This window comes from Anas platyrhynchos, chromosome 2 (assembly GCF_047663525.1).
Source record: "Anas platyrhynchos isolate ZD024472 breed Pekin duck chromosome 2, IASCAAS_PekinDuck_T2T, whole genome shotgun sequence".
NCBI lineage: Eukaryota > Metazoa > Chordata > Aves > Anseriformes > Anatidae > Anas > Anas platyrhynchos.
Window position 1 is genome coordinate 63,854,832 of NC_092588.1, and position 12,937 is coordinate 63,867,768.

The 12,937-nt window shown below is 44.8% G+C and overlaps 2 protein-coding genes across 3 annotated transcripts in view; one reads left to right on the forward strand and one right to left on the reverse strand.

Annotated features, from left to right (window-relative positions):
* The window catches only part of LOC101791905 (uncharacterized), a 36,974-nt gene extending 30,119 nt beyond the window's left edge, over nucleotides 1–6,855 (forward strand). The window contains exon 16 of the mRNA XM_038175446.2: nucleotides 356–6,855. Within this exon, the coding sequence (XP_038031374.1) occupies nucleotides 356–411 (56 nt within the window). The 3' untranslated portion in view covers nucleotides 412–6,855. The remainder of the gene's footprint in view (nucleotides 1–355) is intronic.
* Nucleotides 4,918–12,701, reverse strand: PDCD6 (programmed cell death 6). Of its 2 annotated transcripts, none has more exons than XM_027451846.3 (6): nucleotides 12,554–12,701; nucleotides 10,855–10,916; nucleotides 8,351–8,395; nucleotides 7,379–7,531; nucleotides 6,815–6,924; nucleotides 4,918–5,466 (listed from the first exon to the last, which is right to left on the reverse strand). In XM_027451846.3, the coding sequence occupies exons 1-6, from the start codon at nucleotides 12,610–12,612 to the stop codon at nucleotides 5,368–5,370; spliced, it is 528 nt and encodes a 175-aa protein (XP_027307647.1). In that variant the 5' UTR covers nucleotides 12,613–12,701; the 3' UTR covers nucleotides 4,918–5,367. The 2 variants fall into 2 exon arrangements, with proteins under 2 accessions (XP_027307647.1, XP_027307646.1); XM_027451845.3 differs by having other exon boundaries at nucleotides 7,373–7,531; nucleotides 12,554–12,699.
* Nucleotides 12,702–12,937: the final 236 nt, after the last annotated feature.

Genomic DNA, 12,937 nt, shown 5'->3' on the forward strand with positions numbered 1-12,937 from the left:
CTGTAGTAGATGAAAGTGTTCAAAATGGATCAAACACCTTGGAACAGCAAGCCAGAAATGGTGTCAGAGAGCTGGTTCATTACATGAAAACGTGGTTTTTCCCATTATTGCAAAAATACTCCTTAACGTTAAAAAGGATGATTGTGGTTTGGAAATAGATTATAAAACATTTAAAGGCAGTTGGATAGATAGCTGTCAGTGGGGGGGAGTTTGGACAGATGTGAACTATGCTCATGGTACTACAGCTAGGAACATTTAGTGAATAGTAACGTTTTCATTTTAACATTCTGTGCCATATGATGTGAAATAACATGAAAAAGAAGTAACTTCACGTTCTTTTATCTCCCCTTTCTAGAAATAGATATTCAGACGTTAGCCAATGTGCTAGTAGAAACTAGAGGAAAAGATTAAGGAGCAACGACTGCTGAACTGGAAACATGATCAGATTCAAGCATCTTCATCTCTTGGCATTCAGGAAAAGACTGCGTTTGATTGTGGGACTGGTTTTGGAAGGGGAAAGGGAGGTAGAGTTCAACATTTTAACGTGGTAAATGTAGCTGGAACACAAACTTGCACATAAAGGAGGTGAACACTATTTTGTTTAGGCTTTTTTAAAGTATTTGTTATATCTTAGTATATTGCAGAAAAATCTTTTGTTATTTTTTGAAAATATGTTAATGTTACTCTGTCAGGAAAAAGCTAATTGCCCTTTTAGCATCCTTCCCCACTCAGAAAAAAAGAAAGGTTTGCTTTTATGTTAACTTTTTAGGAAGAAAGCTCACTGAAAATTCAGGTCTGTTGCATGAAAATGCAGGTGTATTTTCCTTCAAACAAAGTTAAGGTCAGTTAATGTAAGGCTTTATAATTTGGATATTTTAGAAATTGATACACTACATTTCAGTTTAGGATAACGAAAGGCGAGTGTTGCAGCAAAGGTATTCTCTGGCTTAATGTCATGCTGTGTGAGAAAAATGTAATTGGTTTTAGGGGATGGTTATGTAATGGGGCATTTTACCTGCCTTTGTTTTTGCAGAATGGAAAGGGACATGCAATATAGGCAGACTTTTTTTATCCTGCTTAGAATGAAACTGTTGCAAATTGACTTAGAAACTCATTTGTTGAATTGATCCATACTAAAAGAGAATATTCTTCATTCTTCCTTATTGAAGAAAAGCATATTAAGAAATAATAGAACCTATAAGGCAATTAGTTAAAATAATAGGGAAAATTAAAACATTAATCAAAATGACATACTAACTGAGAAGTAATCACCAGTTCATGATGTTTATCAGTGGTCCAGACTTATGTTTTCTTCTCCCTGCACCTCTGAGTTGTAAGTTCATGAACTCCCAGCAGTAGATGTCTGCTTTATGTAACCGAATAGAGTGTACATGGGGCTAAAAAGAGGGACTAGAGTGAGACAGCTTACTCCCCAACATCTGTTTTCCTTTTCACTGCTGTGTTATGGACTATGATTTTTCTTCTCATCTATACCTGGAATATTTATTTGTCCCTGCTGGAGTAGGGTCTGTCTTCATGAGCTGTCATACTGCTGCATTCACAGAAAGTAACTTTGGAACTTGACATGTAGATTTGAACACAAAGGCAACAAAGCAGCTGATTATAGAGCATATAAATGTGATTCTCTAAAATTCTCCTCCGACAATTGTTTTGCTTGCACATCAGAAAAGATCCACTTTCATTCTTAATTCTTGTACCCTGTTCCCTTTCCTCCAGAAAGTGTAGTGCAACTAAATACTGAAACTGCAGAAAAACTCTGAAAATTAACGTTACGACCTTTTCAGCTGGAATCTTTGTAGAGAGGTCACTTTTCTTCAGTTCTGACTCCCTTTGGGATATTCCAGTGGCGTACAGTAGCTGGATGAGCTCTTCCCAACTTAGATGCTCTTTCGTCCTCCACATTCCCTTCTTATTTTTTGTTCTGGGGAACAGTTCCTGCTCCTGCTCATTGCACAGGGTCTTGCTTTGGGAAAACAGTTCCTGCATTTTGAAGTCAATTCGGAATAGTAAGCAAGCTAAGAAATGCTTTTCATCACTGAGTTACTACAGGTTTCCTGAACTGTAGATAAGCATTTAGTCTCGTAAATGCTCCTTGCTTTGTTTCAGTCTTCAATTCTTACCAAAATCAGTGAACTTCTTGATATGCTTGACTGTTGGTTCTTTCACACAAGCACAAGCATTTAGGGATTTAAGTTGGCAGTTTGCACTGCAAGCCTCTCTTACCCCTTATGTGCAACTGCTCCCAGTCCTTCAGTTCAGTCCTCCAGCAGTTTATTCTTTACAGCTCCTTTCAATCACTTAGCTAAGCCAGTTTCAGCTTCATTGCTGCTTTCTCCTTTATTTTTATCTTTCTTCTTTCTAAAGACTTCCTAGCTTTGAAAATTAAGAGCTTCAGTGTACAGTAGCTGTACTGATACTGGCCTGGGCTCTGCCACTCGGCACTCCCAAATTTGTTGTCTCCACAATTGATTTCAGAGACTTTTTTCCACCACTACCTATACCAGCAAACAGGTGTAGCTGACTTGTGCCAAACAAGCGGTATCTTTATTTTCACGGGAACACATTCCTCTGTGAAGTGCAATTTCCTAGCAGTCAAGTGAAGTACAGGAAGAATGGACAGAAGCACCTTCAGGATGCAACTCTGCAAAGGGATCGTTTGCCCTTGTGACAGGAGTAATGAAGCTTGGTTTGTTTTTTTCAGGGCTGTGCAGAACTGTGGTGCTGGGCATCATTGCCTTGTTCAGAGGGTTTCTGTGACATCTTCTCCCTCTGGAAGGCCAGGTATTTACAACTCGAAATGTTCTCTTTTACAGGGTCTCTCTTTCAGTCATTGTCAATCCATCCAGGGAATGTGCCTGTTTCACTTCTTTCTGTCTAGCCAGCATCTTGTCCTACAAACATGTCTTCTGACAGATTGTGACTTTGGGTTCTGGCCGTCTTGTTTTCACTTAGTTCAACTCTGCCATTTTTAAAGGAGGATTCAGCTGAGAGCAGGAAAAGGACAGCATAAATCCAGGCTGCTGACCTTTTGGGCACGTGACCAGCAGTGGCCACAAAGGCACCAAGTAAGAAGCCTTCTTGGAGGGGAATCAAAAACAAAACAACACAGAAGTGCCTTGGGAGTTCTGCCACCCTAGCAGTTACCACAGTAGGATTGCCTAAGCTGTTTCACTTTCCTGCATTGGCCAATTTCCTTGAGTCAGCCTCTGGCTACTCGTGCCTGAGAAACCTCTGCCTTCTCCTGCTCCTGTGTACTACAGGACTGGAGCAGAACGAGTCCTCTGCCTGTCCCTGTTCCAGGCTCTGGTCCTTTAGGGCCTTGGAAACCATCTTCGCAGGGTAGGCACTGCTGCTCTGCAGAGCACTGTCACGCCGAGCGCTTGCATTGCTTCAGTGCAGCATTAATACAGCGGCACTCAGTGGCTCTGGCACTGAGGTCAGATTTTTGAGGCTGCAGCAGAGCCCTTTGAACCGAGTTTGCTTTTCCTTAAAAGGCCATTGATAAAAAAACAGGACAGAGCAGGCTTTGAGGAATCTCTGGCCTACTTTCAGCCGGTTGCTTGGGCTGTGGTGTACTTGCTTTCGCACCTTCAGAAGGATCTCTGTGTCCCACTGAGGCAAGAGCCATCCCAGTCCAAGGACACTGGTAATTTTCCACACCAGCATGGCTCCCTCAGAAAGTGCTGTCAGCTCCGGTGGTTCTACAGCAATCAGTGATGTGTGAGGACACTGGCTGAAAAAAAAAAAGGTGCCTTCTTCACAGGCCACAACCTTGGTAATTTCTCTGCTACCAGCTTTAGTTCTAGTTTTGTTATCTTGGTCCTATTCTGATCCCAGATTTACTGGATTTCATTTGGTCAGACGTATGATCCAAAGAGACACGTTCCTTAGTGGGAAAGGAGCGAGGAAGCTCTTTTTAGTGGGGCTTCTTAATAGGAAAGCTCTTTTGAGCCCAGAAATACGGGGCTCATTTCTTTCTTTCTTTCTTCCTTATTCCCTCAGGAATTTGTATTCTCATTTCTTTCTCCCTCCCTTCAGGAATACATGCAGCGCATACATACACAGCGTTCTGGGGAGGTAAGGTGCAGGCAGTAACTTGTTGGAAAGCTTTCTCCCTGGTCTCCTTGAAGTAAGTTAGCTGCAGTTTGTCGTAGGCTGTTGAAGCGGTCGCTGGTGTTTGCCACCATTCCTGTCCCCAACCTCCCAGACGCAATCCATCGCCCTTTGGAGGCCCAACACCCCTTCTGGGTGCCCCCAGTGCTTTGCTGCGAGCACCTGTCACTCCCTACAGATGTCCCACCACAAAGGTGTTTAGGAAGCGTTACCGAAATGTCACCAGGGGCTGCTATTAACCTTTGTAGCCATGTTCTGATGAGTAACAGCCACAGGTAAACTTTAAATGCTTCGGGCAGTGCAGCTGTAAGATTGTCTTTGCTTCTTCAGTTACTGCAGGAGCTGGTGCGTGACAGAAGAAACCTAATTACTTTTTCTGCTTCAGTTTTCCATCTGCAAGTGGTGAGGGTGAGGTTTTGAGGATGCTTGACTGTCAGCTCAAGGCCACTTCAGAATGAGTGCTTCACCACAAAAAGGAGGATTATTTGTGGTAAATGAGCACACTAAGCAGAGGGAACTATATCCAGAGGAACTAGAGGTTTATTTTTGTAGGGAACTCACTGCGGAAGATGCAGTTTAGGACAAAGATGAGAAGCAGTTCTATTGGAAGATGCCCCAAGGATACCCTGAAAGGAAGGGGCAGCTAGAAAGCAAAAATACAAAGCAAAGCAAAAAGACCACCCCTGTTAAGTGGCAGGGACCCCTAAGCCACAGAAATCTGAATACAGAAACACAACCCCCACCATTCCCTTAAAAACTTGTACAAAAATAAAGTAGGCTGTGTAGGTTGGTCTAGCACTTTTACTTAACTTTAAATTCTGTATTAAAAATTAATACGTTAACCTCTTAGAAAAGTAAGGCACATGCAAAACATGTTGTGCAACTTCGGCGTTCCGACTCTGACAAACTAACAAGCACTATTTTAATTTGGCATTTCTAAAGAGTCATTTTTTTCCTCATGCAGGATATGTGGAAGAAAGTTAGGTTTGACATTGCACCGGTTAAATCTAGGCTCTGTGCTTTCTGTACCGCAGTAAGCGAGAGGTGGTCGATCTTACGGTAATACAAAACGAAAACCAACTCAAGTACAGATTCTGAAGGTGACGACGAACGTACAAAATTTAAGAATGTGAAATTATATCCAATATAATACATCCATAATCTTATTCAGTACATGATCATTTGGCAACTCCAGTCTGTACAGTGCCAGGGTGGAATCCCGAGTCATCAATGTCATACGATGCTGAAGACCATGGACAGGTACTGCTCGTAGGACACCTGAATCCAGCCGTCCTGATCCGTATCGTAACGCCGGAATACATCGGTCAGCCTCTAAAAAAGGGGGAGAAAAACACACGTTTTGGTACACGCTAAAATCAAACTGGCAGCTATTCTGCTTGCCCCCCAGGTTTCTCTAGCTGTATGAATGCTTGCTGTGCATGCCCTCTGAAGGCACTGTATGGTTTTCGTGCCATAGCGGTAGCTCTTTGCTGCATCCTGTGCTCGAGCTGTGCAGCAGATCTGGGTTCATGATGTATGATGTATCTTATGATATGACACCTACGCCTAACCAGGCACTTCTTCATGGAGCAGACAGCTTTTTCTAGCTGGCTCCTGGGGAGGTGGGAACAATCTGGAGACAGAATCTAATGAGTACCATGTCCATTTCTCATCTTTTTGGCCAAATCTGTTCAATGCATCACCAAAAGTACAATTTGCTCATATTACAAATGAATATAAAAACAACTTATATTTCAGCAGCAGTGTTTGATTTATGGCTACAGATGTAAAGTTGAAAGGAGAAGACCAAAACTTAGGGAAATAATGAAGACCCTACTTACAGAGCACTCCCTTCTCTTCATGGTGCATATAGGAAAATAGCTAGGATACTGCTGCAACAACAGCCAGCGTAAGAAAAAAATCCCTCTGACTAGCCTGCTAAAATTCAGCTTGTCCACTTTTCCCCAAAGCCTTACATGTATTTCTGAAATGTCTGAGATTCTTAGAGAAACCTTAAGCTTATCAGTGCTTAAGGGCTTGTAATTTCTCAGGGTGAGAAATCATTCAGTGATTTATTTCTAAACAAGATGTACCTGTAAAACAGCAGTTCCCTCTATAAATTCACATACACACTCCTATTACTGGAATTTTTGTTGTTATTTGTTTTGTTTTAAATGTCTTTTACTACCATTGCCCCTGCAGAAATAGCAGTGACAGAAGACCAGATAATTCAGGTATTAGGTCAAAATCTTTGTAATCAGAGCCTTAAACAGAGATGCAAAAGTCCTTGCAATCAGATTACGAGAACTTTATTTTGGAGTATACTCAAGAGGGAAACATGGGACATGACACACTCCAGTTTTAAGTGTGCCTATATTAAAGCTAAAGAAAATTGCATTTAATGTTTTTCTTTTAAAAGCACCGAGACTATTTTACATTTTTTCACTCCATAAAAACATTTAAGAAGTCAAAAAATGGTTTTGGGCTTACTTATATGTGATGCGAATGGATAACAAGCGAAGGCCAGTGAATTACAGTGTTTCTAGCACCTCCTGTATACTTCAAATGGATGGTTATTTATAAATAAATTCTAGATTGAATATAATTAAAGGGAACCACAGAAGTTTAAGAAAAGGTGTGTTTTTTCCAGTTGACATCAAAAGTACATCTCCTTTCTTACCTGTAAAACAACACAGCACTGAATAAAGTCATCGAAAGCAACTTGGCCTCTTCCTTGTCTGTCAAACTTCCGGATAAGGATATCGTAGAATTGATCAGACAGGCGGTAACCTTGGAAAAGAGAAGCCCTTTAAAATGCTTCCAATACCACGGCCTTTCTAGGAAAACAGCCAGCTGCTTCAGCGGGCATCTGAGTATCTGTGCTGCACAGCACGGGTGTTCAGCCAAAGTGCATGCAATAAAAACCGGGCTCAACAATGATGACACACGGTCACAGCAAACAGAAGGGTGGGTTAAAGTGACTTAACACTTTGCTGACAGAACAAACGTTTCACACTCATGTACTGCCACATGCATATCATTTTTTCCTTAAAAGGAAACATATATTTTAAAACAAACTGCTTCTGGAACAAGTATCTTCAAAAGTTACCTTTGCCTACTGCATTTCACCCATCTCATTTTTATTTTCAGTCACCTTTGTCAGAGCAGTGCAGCCCTGACAATAAGCTCATCTGCTGACATAACCCGGTCATAAAAACAGTAATTACAAATGAATTACCAAAACCTGTTAGTGCTTGCTTTAGCTCATGTTTGTCAATCATTCCAGAATTGTCTCTATCATACGTTCGAAAGACATTCTGCCAGTCTGTGATGTACTTCCAGACTCCTGTGAATTCGTTGAAGTTCACGCCACCTTTGTTTTCTCTGTCAAACATGCCTGAAACAGAAAGCAGAAACCCGTGTAAAACCTTAGCTCTGCTAACACTCAGTAAGAGCTGCTACTATTTTAAGAAGGAAGCGTGACTGCTTTGGGGAGTACTGAAAACAGGTAAGAAATGGCTAAAATACAAGTGATATCTTGGAAAGTTCTGCCAAAAAAAGCAAAGTCATCCACTGAAGGAGGAAGTGATGAAGCAAAATAAGAGGACCAGAGTGAATCACAGGGTATTTATTTTTCCTGGGTTTTCATTTCCAGTCCAACAGTATTTAGGGCTTGGTTTGTAATCCAGTGACAGAGAAAGGTTGTACAGCGTTGTACAGCCTACTTGGGCTTTTCAGAGGAGAACACAGAATTAAATTGCAGACCAACAAAAACAAATTGCAAAGACAAAGCCACGTGATGTCTCTAAAATATTTAAGCTGACACTTTCCCCAGTAACAGCTGAGTCACACCTGAGGAACATCCTCTCAGGCTACTTTGACAAGTGCGTGTACATGTACACAAAAGGCATTCGTTTATTATTCAAAAGGGGCAGTACTTCGGTTTATCTTACAACTACTGGGCTGTGTGGACAAAAAAAAAGGTGACAACTTACGTGCCACCTTACAATCAAAGACCAGCTTCTTAATACCACAGCCAAACTGGTTCAAGAGGCCTTTAATATTTAATATTACAGCAGGAACACACACTGAGCACGTGCTGCGATACTTGGATTTCCCTGAAACAACTCAGCAGCGAGGGCTTTCTCACTCGTCTGACAGACCAAACCCCGACAGCATCCCTCCCGTCTGCCTGGCATCACGCACCCACACTCACCAAGGATTGACCTGACTGTGGCGGGGTTAAATGGAGTCCACGTGCCTGAAACAGAAAGAATTCACTTAGTTCCTCCAGACTTTGGTAACGTTCAAAAAATGCAACTGACCAACGAGCTAACAAAAAACCTGTAAGAAATATAAATAGCGGATTCAGAGCTAAATGAGGTGGAGCCAGTACATTACAACAGAGCCCCTGTGAGGTGGTTGCGTTTATCTTCTTATTTTATAGATGGGTTCCAGAAAAAAAAAGGCCACAGAGTGCAGCTGTGTGGAGACACCCGTGCTTTGCTGGAGCAAGAGGTGGGGGAGTAGGTGCTTACACCAGCCCCGAACTCCTCCTGCAGGAGGAGGAACGATCAGCGCAGACCTGCAGAGGCAGCAGCAGGAAGCACAACTCTTCCTCAGCCAGGCCGTGTGACCATTTCCACACGAACAGAAAGGGAAGCAGAGGAGATTAAAAATGGCTCTGAAAATGCTTGAGCAAGCAGTATTTTAGAGAACAACTATTCCCTTGATTTCTGTCAGGAGATAAGTCTAAAATTATTAATTATTAACAGGACGCCAGCATTTAATTCTGAATAGAATGGAGGAAAAAGTAAAAACACAGTTTGAAAGTTAATTTATTTTATGCTGAAATTTTCCAACAGATTTAACAGATTCCATACAGGGAAACCCCAGCAACTCCAGCGCCAAGGAGCTGTACAGATTTCAGCTTGTTCCAATAGATAGCGAAAAACGATTTCCTCCCACTCCCCTGACACCGTCGTTAACAAGTCAGCACAGGAAAATAAAAATAAACAGCCAAGGGAGCACAGGACTTTATTGTGCAAACAACCTCACAGAGCAATCATCAGTCCCTCCCTGATCCACGCCATGTCACCTGCATAGCCCTGACGTGCTGGAAAGCTGAGCGTGGAGCACGGGGGAACTCCGGGGTGCAGGGAGACCTGTGCGCTACTTTCAGATGGCTCAGAATCACCTCCTGTTCTTTTAGCCCGTGGCAGATTGCAGGCCGGCCACACACAGCCACCCACCAGAGGATATATTTTGGAAAGACTGTGCTGAGTTGTTTGTGACCTGAGTGTACAAGATGTAAAGCCCCCTGGAGCGAAGGAAGCCAGCAGCTGGATCAACGCTTCGTTGAACAGCGAGTTCACTGGGTGGGGATCTGTCAAATCTGCAAAGCACTGAAACCTCTAACCTACACCGCCAACAAGGGACGAGTTCAGTCAGCCATCGCCATTACATTATTTAAATATCTCCTCATCTGATCAAATTTAAACTATATAAAATGTACAATGCCAGGTGAAGCCAGGCATTTTGTACAACCCTGGAATTTTATGTGAAAACAGCGGCTTAACCCAGTTAGCTTGGCTTCTGCTGAGGAATTTGTTCAAAACAGCCTTTCAGTTATGAACCAGGTGCAGCAGCGACAACACACTGCTTTTCATTCATCAGGTATATTACCAAGCAGAAATATTCTAGTAAGTCTACATTAGTTACAAGACTGTATTTTTACCAAATTGGGCCATCCACGGTTATTTTGGGCAGGTGATTCCTGACAAAAGGAGCCTCTCAGTCTGCGGCCCTGCAGCCAGCTCACAGCACCAGCTTAAGCCCTTCTCAGCCACGCTACGCCGCAAGAATGAAGGGTTTGAACCTTGGGAGAGGGGGAGCTTGATACAAACTCAGAGGTGCACAGCTTCAAAATGCTCTTTTTCAGAATACTGAGTGAAAAAAGCCCAAAGCAACAACTCTGAGTCACCAAAGGGGAAAAAAAAAAGACTACTGGAAAAAATTATCCTGTCTGTATTTTGCTTCCCTGAGTTATTTGACCACGCCCTAGTTCCTATTCCAGCGTTACAGAACGGAACTGACAGACACCACAGAAGTGTTAATACCAGATTCAGAGGGCATCTTTCTATTTCGTTAGGAAATAAATTTAAAAAAGCCTCATTAAAAAAAAAAATACCATCTTTGCTTCCAGCACCTTACTGAAAGAAAATATTTTATACACAGTAAATAGGCTGTAAACATCTGATCCTCATCCAGGTCACACACACTGACCCTGGTTAAGAAAGAAAGGTTCAGTTGTGACCAGCAAGGAATAAAAACCACGGTGTGTATTTATGCTTTCTAGGAAACAGAGCTGGAAAAAATAAAGGGATGCACATGCCTTTAATCCCCAGCACGCAAATCTGTAATGTTTACAACAGGAATTGAGTTTGAGGCATTATTAACATGCACCAAACCCAGAAAATTTCCCTTGAAATCCAAAAAGCACTAACAGTATGCTCAGTAAAAACCAATGAAATAAGATCAGGACTATTGCCTACTTCCTTCCTCCCTTTCAGCCTTTTCCTATCAATTAAATGCTCCTAATCAGTGCTAAGAATGTTCCTCCCCAATCAGAAAAGAATTCTGGCATCGAGTAAGCAGTCTCACATGAAATTCAGCATTAAGTTTACAGCAAACTACCCCAGTGCTCATTCACAGACTCACCATTGGACAATGCCTGCTGGAGTTCCGTATCAGATATTACTCCACTCCTATCTTTATCAACCCTGGAGGCAGGAAAAGAAAAGAGCGGCAAACTTTAAATGGCTGAAATTCACACATTTCAGTTACACAAGACCTCAATATTCTGGTTCATACGCACTAAATAAAATGCAATTAGTGGCCTTTTGGAAAAGATTAATCTTATTTGGTAAACCATTTATGGTTACTGCAAATTAAACACGTCACTCAGACTGATGAGCCATTCTGGGACAGGACACAAGGTACAACGCAAACTGCAGAACCTACATGAGTGACGAGAGACACAAGAACACACCTGGAGAGCAGAACAGGTCGGGCACAGCCCCTAGAAGAAAGCTGTTTCCAGAAATACTGCAACAAATCTACTGCAACCCCCTGACACCTGTCCAGGGTTCAAAGTACAAAGAAGCGTAGACGGGTGCCAGCTTCCCTGCAGCCCTCACATCTATGGCCGTAGAGAAGGGAGCTCTGTCCCAAAATGAATAAGCTAAGCAATTTCTGCCCAAGCAAAGCATGGGCACACCTTCTGCAGAAGGGTATCTGAAGGTGATCTCACAGGATGACCTTCCCCTTGCCAGCGACGATTCATTTCTCCTCAGTTTCAACCCTTCCCAGTCCTGCCTGGTTGATCCCTCTGCAGCAGCTCTTTTATTCCTGTGGTCTTTGTTGTCTTTTTCTACAGCTTTTCAGTTCTTTCTGCTAAATTCCTTCCTCATCTCCAAAATGGCACAAACCACATACAGAACTCAGCACACACATAAACAGCATGGACTGTAACAACAAAAGATGCTCCCCTTTTTATTCACTATTTCTTTTCTAGGTATTTTATCACTGGATTTACTTTTAATGAGCTGCTACTGAAAGTTAAGCTGACATTTTAATGAAAACATAACAATTTGGTGGTTTCACACTGATGGGTACCTAAGCTCCACCACGCTGCTCTCTTGTTCTCCTAGTCAAAAGAACGGGGGGAGAAACTGCGACGAAAAAAAGCTCAGGGGTTGAGATAAGAAAGGGGAGATCACTCACCTATTACTGTCACGGGTGCAATAAACTCAGCATAGGGAGATTAAGCAGTGAGAAACTAAAAGCAAGCTAAAAACACCTCCCCCCCACATCCACCTTCTTCTACCTCCTCCCCCCTCAAGGAGCACAGGGGGCTGGGGGAACAGCGGGCTGCGGTCAGTCCCTGACGCTTTGCCTCTGCCGCTCCTTCACGGTCACTCCGTGCCCCTGCTCCACCGGGGGCTCCTCCACCCACGGGGGGGCTGCAGCGTGGAGATCTGCTCCATGGGGGACCCATGGGCTGCAGGGGGACAGCCTGCTCCACCGGGGGCCTCTCCCTGCACAGCCCGCAGGGGAACTGCTGCTGCCTGCCTGGAGCACCTCCTGCCCTCCTGCTGCACTCCCCTGGGGGGCTGCAGGGCTGCTTCTCTCCACTTTCCCACCCCTCCTCCTTTGTGCCCCCCCTCTCGGTGCCCCCTCCAGCCCCCCCCGCCCAGGACCCAGCCCTCAGGGCCCCGCCCGGCCCCGCACCGCGCTCCCCCGGGGCCCTCCCAGGCCTCGCTCCGGCTGCCGGACCCGGGCACCCCGGCGCCCCCGGCACCCAGGCCCGTTCCGGCGGACACCCCCCGGCCCCCCCCAGCCGCCGTCCGCCCCTCACCGCTGGAAGACGCCCCACAGGAACGAGGCATCGGGCATGGGAGCCCCCGCCGCCATCATGGCCGCCGCCCGGCAGCCGACTGACCCGCGCGCACTTCCGGGGCGGGGCTTGAAGGGCCCAGGGCGGCGCCGGATTGGGCGAGGCGGCCGAGGCCACGCCCCCGCGGCAGGGCGGGAGCAGGCGCGCGGCGCCCGCCCGTTGCCAGGGCGACGGCGCCGCCGCCAGAGGGCGGGAAGGAGGCGGGGAGGGGGCGGGGCTCCCTGAGGCGGCGGCGCCCTGAGGGGGCCGCGGCCGCCATCGCCCGCCCCTCACGGGGGGCAGCAAACGCTGGGAGATAACGGGACCCCTTAACCCCGCCGTGTGGGGGGACAAAGCCCAGCGTGT

Coding starts and splice junctions, on each gene's coding strand:
- PDCD6 (XM_027451845.3), bottom strand. CDS start 12,612: ATGATGGCGGCGGGGGCTCCCATGCCCGATGCCTCGTTCCTGTGGGGC. Junction 8,396..10,854: donor CCAGCAGGCATTGTCCAATG/GTGAGTCTGTGA, acceptor TTTCTGTTTCAG/GCACGTGGACTCCATTTAAC. Junction 7,532..8,350: donor CACAGTCAGGTCAATCCTTG/GTGAGTGTGGGT, acceptor TTTCTGTTTCAG/GCATGTTTGACAGAGAAAAC.